Source organism: Vicia villosa, unplaced genomic scaffold (genome assembly GCF_029867415.1).
Source record: "Vicia villosa cultivar HV-30 ecotype Madison, WI unplaced genomic scaffold, Vvil1.0 ctg.000359F_1_1, whole genome shotgun sequence".
In the NCBI taxonomy this organism is placed as follows: Eukaryota; Viridiplantae; Streptophyta; class Magnoliopsida; order Fabales; family Fabaceae; genus Vicia; species Vicia villosa.
In genome coordinates this window covers 441,038-453,046 of record NW_026705162.1, presented here as the reverse complement: position 1 = coordinate 453,046, position 12,009 = coordinate 441,038, and the positions used below count along the sequence as shown (strand labels likewise).

Here is a 12,009-nt window from a genome sequence, read left to right as displayed (position 1 = left end):
TTAGTTTATTTATCTGTTTCTCAAACTCAACCATGCTTCTCAACACAACCGATCGTAAAGCTATTAGATGACAACAACAATCAAGCCTTATCCTATTAAGTGGCTTCGACTATATGGATCAATTTCTGTCATAATATTTTTTTCAGAACCATGTTTCTATCTAAATCCTTAATTTCAAGATATTTCTTAATAACTTTTTTTTTTATAATTTTTCAAGGACTTCCCCCATCTCTACCTGTTTGACTCATCTTCATTGGAACTATTTTCTTTATTATTTAATCTACAAGTCTTTTCTTTACATGTCAAATCACCTAAGTCTATTTTCTACCATCTTTTCTACTATATGTGTTATTTCAACACTCTCTCTAATATTGTTATTTTTAATTTTATCTCGTCTAGTCTTACCACACATCTAACACAACATCCTTATCCCTGCTACACTTACTTCATTCTCATCATGATTCTTAAACGTCCAAAATTTTGTCTCGTACAACATCTCAAGTCATACCGCAGTTCAATAAAAATTTTCCTTCAACTTGAGCGATATTTTTGTGACACATAAAATCCTTGAAGTCTTTCTCTGTTTCAGCCACCAAACTTGAATTTGATGGTTTACATCCCCTTTTATTTCTCCATCGTTTTGTATTACGAATCTAAGATATTTAAACCACGTGTCTAGTTGAATGATATGGTCTCGAACTTTCACATTTATATTAGAGACACTTCTCCTTTTGATGAACTTACATTCCATATACCCTGTCTTACTTCAGCTTATGCATGAGTTGTGGATATGTTAGGTTTTAACAATTATAAATAAGTATTTCTTTTCTTCGCAACCTTAAGAATTTTAGAGCTGAAGACAAAGAGAGAGAAGAGTTTAGGAATTCGAATGATAATCTTAGAGATACAATTAGACATGGAAAATAAATCCGGCCCCGCCTAGAACCGTCCGTCTTCGCCCTAAATTTAAAGACTAAAACCCGATTTAATTTGGGTCGGGTGCGGGAAAACCCCAATTTATAATTACGGGTGCGAGGGAATGCTAGTATCCGCCCGCACCCACCCAGCCAAATTTAATTTATTAGCCTTATTTTTAATATTTTTATTATTTATTTATACTTTTTTAATGTTAAAATATCATGTTTATTAGAATTATTATTTATTATTTTAAAAATATAAATTAAATATAAATATAAATAAAAATAAAATATTATGATTAAATTTTATGATTATTTTTTAAAAAAATTAATTATTTAGTTTTAATAATTAACTTTTATTTCTATTAGGAAAAAAATAAGCATTTTTAAAAAAATTATAATTTATGCGTTTGGGGACGGGACGAAGAAACTTGCTTATTGGTGGGGATAGGGGACAAATTATAAGCGCTAATCGGGTTTGGTGGCGGGGCTGGATGTGCTTAAACCCACCTCCGTCCCGCCTAATTGTCATGCCTAAAGACAATGATAAATTTTTAGTGTGTTTTTAAATTTTGAAAAACCTTTAAAAATATTTAAAAGGAATTAAAAAATAATTCTAAACACCTTAGACTTGTGTAATTCATATCCAAAGAATTAAAAAAATTAAAAAATAAAATAATTATTTTTTAACTTAATTATAATCTTTTGTAATAAATTTTAAAAGTATAACTGCACTCTTTTCCAAAATAAAAATTTTAAAAATATAATTGTACTCTTTCTCAAAGCCCTCTTCTGAAGTAGATATAAACAAATTATTGTGTATAGAATTATTATTTTGTTGAATGCTATTTTATACTCCCTCTATTTTTATTATAAGTAAACTTTAACTTTATAGGTTCATTAAATAATTGATGTATCTATTCTACATAATCTAAATATATTATTTCTTCAATACATAAAAAAAGGACAAAACTTAGGTACAATTTTTTAGGTGTGGTTCTTACTATTTTCTAATGAAAATGTGACAAGTGTGTAATTTTGTTTTGCACGTATGCAAATTTCTCCTATTTTCACTCACTAAATAATATTTAAGTATATTTGTCATATTTTCATTGAAAAATAGTAAGAACCACCTAAAGAATTGTACCTAAGTTTTGTCCATAAAAAAATTAAAAATTCTTTATAAATAAAAATGGAGATAGTATTAATTTAATTCTAAGTTCTCCACCAAACACATCTTCAAATGCAAAATGGTTCAACTACCATCAAGTTTATATTGCAATCGACTATAGACTATTAGAATCCACTAAAATAAATAAATTTTACACTCTACAATCTCCATCATGTTGAACAGCCTAGTCTCTTCTGTTAGACTTAATCCTCATTAGTACTTGTGCATATTTATCTCTTATTTGTAGTTTTGTACCTTTCTTTTGTGATAAAGAAATTGTAACTACTAAATTCATCTTTACAAAATTCAAAACAATTATCTCTTACAAAGCATGTCCAAACAATAATATGCATCCTAATAAAGCACGAACCTCACACGTTAGTACTAGTACTTTACTCCCATCAATGCATGCATGATAATTCAAAAGCAACGACAAATTAAAGAACAAATGGATAAAATAAAGTTAACCCTCAAGAACATCTAACTCAAAGACAAAAAAGAAGAAGCATACACATAATGTTTGAGATCTCATCTCACAAAAACATGGCCTGCAGTAACTAAACTTGTGCACCATAACCACATATTCATATGATTAATTCAAAGATTAGTCAAAGATCCTTTGGATGATCACATGGGGAGACAGGCTTTGGTGGGACCAGTTACTTGTGAGAATAAGACATCACCACTTATCAATAACCTAACTTTTATGACACAAATAAGCTATTATATATAATTAATTAATTCTATGTGATGTAATTATCAAGCTTTTGCTTTAGTGAGATCTTAAGCATGGTCCTTTTGAAAAAAAGATCTTAAGCATGGTTTGTTTAGTGTTGTTTATTGTATATTCTATATCATGTACGGTGGAAGGCAATGATATAATGTTGACATTATCGAAGATGATTGTATATGAGTAAGTGAATCATTAAAGTGAGATTAGTGTTTGGAAAACAAGGTCAAAAGAACAGTAGCTAATGGAAGTATTACTATTAGAGGTGTACTTGGATTAAGATGACCTCAAATCCAATAAATAATACTCTCACACTTTCAAAAATAAGATTCACATTTAAAAAAATTATTTGATCCAAAATACTCTCTAATTATACTCTTAATTTATTATTTTTTAATTTGCATTAATGATATACTAATTGTTGTAAAAATAATCTGATAAAGTTGTTATTTTTTTATTTATTTATTATATTTTTTAATCTATGTGAAAGGTGTCAAATATGACATTTATTTTAAGACGGAGTGAATAAATTTCAATTTTATTTTATTGTAACACTTTGTTGATAGACAAGGTTTAAATATTTGTGTAATTTTTAGATTCTTTTAACCTAGAGAATACTGATTAATCCTTATTTATAAAAAAAATATGAAAAAAAATATGTTTAGATACATTGAATAAGTATTATATTTAAATAATATATAAATTAGATAAATTGTTTATTCAATACAATGTATATATAAAAAAAATTAAATAAATATTTTCTATAAATAGAATTAGACATAAAGTGTATTAGATTGAAAAAATTTAATATACTATAGTTTCTAGAGAATTCATATTTTATATTTAAATTTAATTGTTTAAATGAAAATTTTGAATTTTTTGAATTAAAATTTTTTATGAATTATTTTATCTAAATTAAATAGAAGGATTTCAAATACTACCTAAAAACTAATTACTTGAAATTCTTTCACTATAATACAATGTAAATATCAAGTTGATATTTATAAGTTTTTACAAATCTTCCAATTTGTCTCTTTCTTATTATTTTATTTTTTTGCTAATTCATCTATAATTTTTTAAAAATTGTAAATTAATCCCCATAATTTAATTTGAAAATATTTTTTAAAAATTTTAAAACTTGAAAATTGAATTTGTTTTGAATTGTTAAAATTTTATAAATATAAACCAATTTATTTTTAATATTTTTGTCTAATAATTTAATAACCTAAATTTTATCATTTTAAAATAAATAAGTGAATGTCGCTAATTCAAATTTACGGTTTTATGAAATCTCAACAACTATCAATAAAATTTGATTAACAAACATATACTAATAAAATTTTAAAAAAAAACACTCTATTCAAACTATTAAAAGAAATAAAGAAGGTGTTAAAAATTTTAATTCTTTATAAATATTTAATCATCTCATTTAAACACATTCTAAAGATGTAAAAAATATATTACACCAAAAAATCTCACATTTGTTCATAATTAACTTATATTAAAAACCGTCTTTATACACCTACTTTACAATTAATTTACAGTTAAATAAAACTCATTAAAAAAATTCAGCATTAAACTAAAATTAATTTCACCTTCTTATAAAAAGAGTTTCTCAAGTTTGAAATGACTCATTAAAAAATATATTAAAATTCACCATTAAACATATATTAAAATTCACCATTAAACTAAAACTAACTCATCTTCTTATAAAAAGAGTTTCTCAAGTTTGAAATGACTCGTTAAAAAATATATTAAAATAAACTAAAAAAGTATAACTATATAATCAACAAATGATTTCGTTATAAGTTACCTAACGAAAATTGTTGTTGTTATTCAAAAAGTTGTCCTAGTCAAAAAGAAATTGTCCATAGACGAGTTTGATAAATAAATCTAAACACAATGTCCATTTTGTAGGCTTGAACTGTTGTAGACTATAGTTTTGTCAACTACTTTGAATACTTTATCTTTCTTTATTACTATAACGGATTTGCATTTGGGCATAAGACATGTTCCCAAGCAAGCAACTAAAGTGGAAGAAGATATGATAACTTTAAAGAGAAGATGGTCAAAAATTAACTTTGGTATAACAATGATTATTATCAATCTCACTAATTATAAGCTACTAAATGTGGGTCCATTTTTATTATTTGTTAAAGAATTCAAATGTTGAGCCTTTTGCCTTTGCACTATTTTTGGACCATTTGGTCACATGATGTACTAGAGGGGCTACTTTAGACAGAAAATATTGGAAGAAGACATAAAGTCACTCCATAGTTAGAGGATTCTTTTACACATATGTAATGTGACCTACATAATACTTAGAGTGGTAACAAAACAAGTATATAGAGGATTCTAATCTCTTTTAGGAAATTTTAAATTATTTATTTAGTTGTTTATTTTATTTTAATGTTACTTTTAGAGTTGTGAAAACAATCAAACATGATTTTTGAATTAAATAATATGTTTATGTTTTCATTTTTTGATTAATTGAATATTTTAGATGATTTTATTGTGTTTATTTTGTTTAGTGCAATGTTGAATTATGAAATGTTTATTTTGTTAATCAAATGTTTAATTTGCATAAATAATTGATTATGAAGTGTTTCTTGCTCTCTATTGATTATGATAGTATAATTAATTATGAGATGTTTCTGGCTCAATAATCAATTTTGAATATTTCATAATCAATTATGATACGAATCTAAGCTAAATTTTTCTAAAACTCTTTAGCATAATTGATTAAGGATCACCATTAAACTTTTTTATTATTTCCTTTTTAGTGAATCTTTATGATCATTTGAAAACATGAACAATTCGAAAAACATCAAAAGTCTTTTGTTCTTCTCTCGCTTAGTGAATCTTTATAATTTCTTTATGATCAAGATCAATTATGATGGTACCTCTATTTCTCCTTCTGGTTTGTCTGCTTGTGGCAGCATTGTGAAAAACAATGATGGTAATTTTTTGGGTGCGTTTGCTGTTTTTTTGGGTGTTGCTAACTCTCTCATGGCCGAACTTTTGGGTGTCATGATGGCAATTGAGTTCGCTCATGAGAAGAATTGGAGCAATATTTGATTGGAAACTGACTTTATGGCGGTGGTCAAAGTTTTTAAATCTCCTTATACAATGCCTTTGTACATTAGAAATAGATGGTTGAATTGTATAAGTATAGTTGCTAATTGTAATTTTGTAATTTTCCATATTTACCGGGAAGGAAATAGTTGTGCTGACACCTTAGTTAACCTACTTATTTTTCTTCTATCTCTACTTGTTTAAGGGCTGATTTTGTTAAGAATAGGCTATGGATGCCTTTCTATAGGTTTGTTTCCTCATGATAGGGTCTTGGTTTATGTCCCCCTTATCCGTTCGTTCCATTTTTCTTTTGTTCTAATGCCATCAGTTAAAAAATATATATTGTTCAAAATTCTGAACTGTACTAAACCATTAGAAGTTAATTTTTCTCAAACTGAATTATTTATTAAAAAATCAAACTGTTAAATTTTTTTAAAATTTGTTTTTTAGTATTTTTCATTTTTCAGTTTCGGCTCGATTTGATTTCAATTTTGATTTGGTTTAGTATCAGTTTCGGTCCAATTTTAAAGCTGTTTGTGCAATATAGTTAGGGGTGTACATGGGTTGGGCTAGACTAAGTTTGACCTAATATGTTACCCAACCCGTTCAAACTTCAATGGATTTGGTTGGATTCGTGGGTCGTGTTTCAAATTAAAAAAAATTCTATTTTTTTCAATTTAAAAATATTGTAACACAATTCAATACATTTATACTCATTCCTAACACACAAAATGGATGAAACACATCATATAATTTCTAATAATATTCATCAACATGACATAACACTGGATAATAATATAAAATTCCACAAGACACATTATTTTTATAAAATACGCAAGTTGGAAATGATACAAAAGAAAATAAGAAATAACATTTAGTCTTAGAATTACGTAAGCCCATTAATCTTGTAGAGAGTAAAGTGTTTTTGGAAAAATTATGGTTAGTATTAAGATAATAATTTTAAATTTCTATTTAAAATAATAATAATAAATAAGAAATTACTAATCTCACATCAATAAGTTTTGTCAACGGGTTCGCGGGTTGCAAAACTCAAACACAATACTCGAACCAAAACTATATGAATTGTTGTATGTTGGGTTGGGTATACACGTAAATAAATAAATTCGAGTAATTAATGAATTAGTTCGATTTGCGTTAACGGATTTATGGGTCGACTCATACACATGAGCACCTCTATTTTAATTTTGATTCTTCAATGTTCATAAAAATAAATATAGAATAACAAAATAGAATACATAAAATATGATTAATAAGAAAATATTAAAATGCAAAGTTAGAAAAATATAGAATGATTAGATAATGCTCATGGTAGTTTGTAATGATCAAAGATAATTAGTGGATCAAGTCATGATCGACTCTAACAATGATGGGTAGATGATTAAATTAGTGCCGTGAATATACAAAAATATTTTTATGATTTTGAATATACAATTATTCTTAATTAAAATATAAAGAAGATCAATTCAACTTTCTTTTGTCAAACAAATTTTATATCTCAAACAAAAAATAAGAAACTCACAAGTAATAACCACACGCATAATATAATAAAAATATCAATTCAACATCCATTTCGAAAATTTTGACTGCAACTGGTCGATAAAACAAAACTAGGGGTGGACAAAAGAATACCACCCGACAATACCCGACCGATCCGAATGGAAAGTTAGGCACCGGGTCGGGTTGTTTCGGGTCTGCGGGTTGAGCGGGTGAAAGGAACGGTTATAGTAGGATAAACATGGTCGGGTTCGGATGGATAAATTGGATCCGTCGGACCCCGAACCCGACCGAAGCTGTATTATTATTATTATTAAATGTTAATTATTATATGGCCCAGGTTAGTGTAAAAATGATAGGCCCAACCCAATGCCCCAATCCATTAACTCAGTATTCATTTTTACACAAAAGTTTCCAGTAACCCTAAAACACAACACGACATTCTTGGCCGCCGTCCATCTCCATGGCGTCAAACCCTAACCATAGTAAAAAACTCACCCACAGCCGTCGTCGCCACTCGCCACCACCATCCACACCTTTTATCCTCAACCTAACATTGTCACAATAATCTCAAGATCTCTGTATTTTCTCGTTCAACCTCGAACTTCAACCTTTCAAAATCAAGACACTCGTTCAACCACAAGCCTCAACCCTCAACATTCGACTGAAATACGAGCTCAGCTTTCATCGTTGACTCGGTTTGGTTGCATTTACGGTAGCAATAGAAAGTAAGTTTCGTAACTTTTCAACATTGATTCGGTTTGGTCGCTTTTTGTTCTCTCCATTTGTGATTTAGAGTTTAATGTGTTATTTCTTATCATATTTTCAGAAAAATTAAGAGAAGACATATTTTCGACGAACTTCTGCAACTCAGGTGGTTAATATTAGCTTAATTTGTTATTTCTTGAGTGCTTTTGCTGCTTATGTTAATTTATGCGTGATTAATGTGTTATTGTAAGTTTAATATGTGCTTTTGTTGCTTATATTAATTTATGATTCATTTTGTGATTTGTTACAGAGGCATTCTTAGATTAACCAAGAATTCAGTTTGAAGAAGCTGCCTATACATCCTGTTCTAATTAAAAGAGGTAGTTATCTATTGTGATTTTTATTGATATGAAGTATTATGTAATTAGTCAGTAACTTCTTCCTTGATATATGCAAGGAGTTTGAGATATGCAAGGAGCTGGAAATATGCAAGGAGCTGGAAATACGCAAGGAGTTCGAGATATGCAAGGAGTTGAAAATACGCAAAATAACGGTATGTATAGATACTAAACATTATGTTTTGAAAGTTTCAAAGGGACCATTAACACAAAATTATTCTGTCAATTGAGTACTCTATTTGTTTTCTATTATGAAGCTTCATGATTAAATGATTAATATTTTATTTGTTTTCTATTATGAAGCTTCATGATTAAATGATTAATTGTACACTGAGTATTCTACTATCACTAATGGTTTGAAGTGGAAGAACTAATAGTCAACTTTAGTGAAGAAGTTTTCACCTTAAATGATTAAATGTTAAAATAATGACTTAGTTTCATTATATTTGTTCCTACGTATCTTACACTTAATGCTTTTCTGCTTCCACATTCATGACTTAGTTTCCAAGCAAAAATATATTAATTGTACTCAAGTTCTGTGCTTAATAGATTTTAAGTTATGGTGGCAAAATGTGATTTACACCTTAGTTCACCGTGCACCAAAACATTAATATCAAGTTTTAAAATTGCTCCTTAATGAAATGGATATAATCCTTCTAAAAGATCCTACTAAGTTTTAAAATATGATAATCATGGAAGGCACATGTGAGATCCTTGAAGCTTCTGTGCTGTCAATTGATTCTATTTGTTCCTACGTATGTAATGCTTATGTGCTATCAATTGATTCTATTTGTTTTCTGTTATGAAACTTCTGTGCTGCCAATTGAGTATTCTATTTGTTTTCTGTTATGAAGCTTCATGATTAAATGATTAAATGTACATTGGGGAAACAAGGTTGCTACTGATGTTAGAAAACAGGGTCTGCTCTCATATGTTCTTAGTTGTCTAGTATCTGGTTGAGTTGAATTTAATTGAATGTATTGTTTGCTCATTTGTTTCAGTTATGGAGCAAGACACTATAACAGCAACAACACCCATTGAGCCAGCCGCGGATCTTCCTCCTATTGGCCGGAAGAAAAGAAGAGCTAATGCAAATGCTATTAGAAAGAGGTCTGAGGTATGGGACCACTTTAACCTTATTCCTAATAGTGATCCCGCTACTGCGGCATGTAAGTATTGTCATCAGAAGTACATGTGTGACTCTAAGAAACATGGAACGTCAAACTTAAAGAGTCATATGAAAACATGTCCTAAGTATCCGCTGAACTTGTCAACCGACTCTACCCAAACTGTATTGACATATTCAACAACTCAAGGAGGTGTTTTGGTCCAAACATCCTCCCGGTTTGATCCTTTAGGTTGTAGAAAGGGGCTGGCTTACTTTATCATTTTAGATGAGAAGCCATTTATTACCGTTGAAGGAGAGGGATTCAAGTACTTTTGTAACCAAATGCAGCCCCAATTTACTATACCATCTAGGAGAACCATTGCTAGGGATTGTTTTCAGATATATCTTGATGAGAAAGTGAGGTTGAGAGCGTTATTTAAGTCTGATTGTAGTAGGGTGGCAATTACAACAGATTGTTGGACTTCGGTTCAAAATCTTAACTACTTAACCCTCACTGCCCATTTTATAGATAGAGATTGGAAATACCAAAAAAGGATCATTAGTTTTACGGTTATCCCTAATCACCGAGGTAAAACAGTTGGTAAGAAGGTTGAGGATGTGTTGAAGGAGTGGGGGCTGAGAAACGTTTCAACTATCACGGTGGATAACGCGGCATCAAATGATATAAGCTTTGATCTTTGTTCTAATATTTTTTTTGAAAATGTTGAAATGACAGTGCCTCTATTGTTGAGATATGGAAAGTATCATTGGCTGCATCTTAACCAGTTCAGTATATAACTCAACTCAACTCAAAGAAATAGCTCGGAGAATTAGTGGAAGTATCATTGGCTGCATCTCAACCAGTTCAGTAGCTGCTCTATTTTTTCCTCCATGGACTTTTTTTATATACATTTAACATGTAGATATTATTTCATTCTATGAATTGGCATTGGAGAGCTTCTTATAGACTAGTAAATGGATTCTTTCTATAATATTTTGTCTATCATGCATTCTAATCATGTAATGTTTACATATTGCAGGTGCTTCTTTTTATCCTTTCAGTACTTCTTTTTGAGGACACTATTGCGGATAGCTTTCCCTTTGCAGGCAAGATTCTTGACTATCATGGAAGATATCAAATTTTCAGTGTTTATACACATTTGGTTACTTTTAGGTGTAGTTTATTTTATTTTATTAGATTCTGCAAGTTTATTTTCAGTGTAAAGCAAATTTTCAGACTTTTAGGTGTAGTTTATTTTATTAGATTCTGTAAGTTTGTGTTAGAATTTTAACTTTTTGTTGCTTTGCGTTTTGTTAATTTAAGGTAAAGGATTATTTGCTTAAGCACAGAAGCACGTTGAAATCTGATGCTGATGCGGTTACGGTGCTGGATGGAACACAGAAAGGTGCTTTTCAATGGGTATGATTTGTGAACATAATTCTATCGGTGATTTACTTAAAGTTTTTTATTTTATGGTATTCCTATGGCTTTATGCTGCCAATTACTAGTAATATATGAATGCTTCAATATATGAATGCTGCCAATTACTAGTAATATATTACTTTACTAGTAATATATTTTATGGCATTCCTACTAGTAATATGTTCTTGAATATTTACTTTAAAATCCACTTTGCTACTATTTTAAATTTTTTAGTCCTGTTTTGATTTGGATTCCTGAACTTTCATATGCTAGTTTGTTTGATACCCGCCATTTGTTTGTAGGAATTGAAGGAAATGGGAGAAAAGGATTATGAAGCTTATAAAAGATAGCTCATGTTTTATATTAATTGTGCTAGGTTGGTTGTGTTTGTGTTGGTGCTATTAAATTGAAACTGGTTGTATTAATTTTGAGCAAACATTTATATGCTCAAAAAATCTAGATTTTATATGGTGCTTAGATGTGTTTGAATTTGGTTGATTTATGTTTCAACCGGTTGTATTAAGTTTAAATTTGGTTCAGTTTTAAAGACTGTTATGTCAGTTTTAAAGTCTGATGAATTTGAATTTGGATTTGGTCCAAGTATAAATCAGAGTTTAAGTATGAATTTAAATGTTTATAACAATTTTTTAAATTAATTTTTGTAAAAATAAGGCCCATTTTCTTAAAAATTAAAAATAGTACATGTGTAAATAAAATAAGGCCCAATTCAGTTGTAATGGGATTTGAAATTTGAGTCCAACAATTATGAATAGATTGTTAATTTGAATATAAAAATATAAAAAAACTGGAAAAAAAAACTATTGGATTTTGTTATTTGGGCTAGATTTTCAATTGGCCCAACACTATTTACCATCCGAAATAATCCGACATAGTTACCCGAACCGATTGGGCCCGAACCCGAAAAAACCCAATATCAGATAGGGTCGAAATTGGGCCACTATGT

At 29.1% G+C, this 12,009-nt stretch overlaps 1 protein-coding gene across 1 annotated transcript; it reads left to right on the top strand.

The window, feature by feature from the left end:
• The first annotated feature begins 7,749 nt into the window (after positions 1–7,749).
• On the top strand, positions 7,750–11,395 carry LOC131627360 (zinc finger BED domain-containing protein RICESLEEPER 1-like). The gene is made up of 7 exons (XM_058898205.1): positions 7,750–8,136; positions 8,238–8,282; positions 8,427–8,669; positions 9,516–10,383; positions 10,663–10,729; positions 10,947–11,042; positions 11,348–11,395. The coding sequence occupies exons 3-7, from the start codon at positions 8,585–8,587 to the stop codon at positions 11,393–11,395; spliced, it is 1,164 nt and encodes a 387-aa protein (XP_058754188.1). The 5' UTR covers positions 7,750–8,136; positions 8,238–8,282; positions 8,427–8,584.
• Positions 11,396–12,009: the final 614 nt, after the last annotated feature.

Coding starts and splice junctions, on each gene's coding strand:
- LOC131627360 (XM_058898205.1), top strand. CDS start 8,585: ATGCAAGGAGCTGGAAATATGCAAGGAGCTGGAAATACGCAAGGAGTT. Junction 8,670..9,515: donor TGAAAATACGCAAAATAACG/GTATGTATAGAT, acceptor CATTTGTTTCAG/TTATGGAGCAAGACACTATA. Junction 10,384..10,662: donor CTATTGTTGAGATATGGAAA/GTATCATTGGCT, acceptor TACATATTGCAG/GTGCTTCTTTTTATCCTTTC.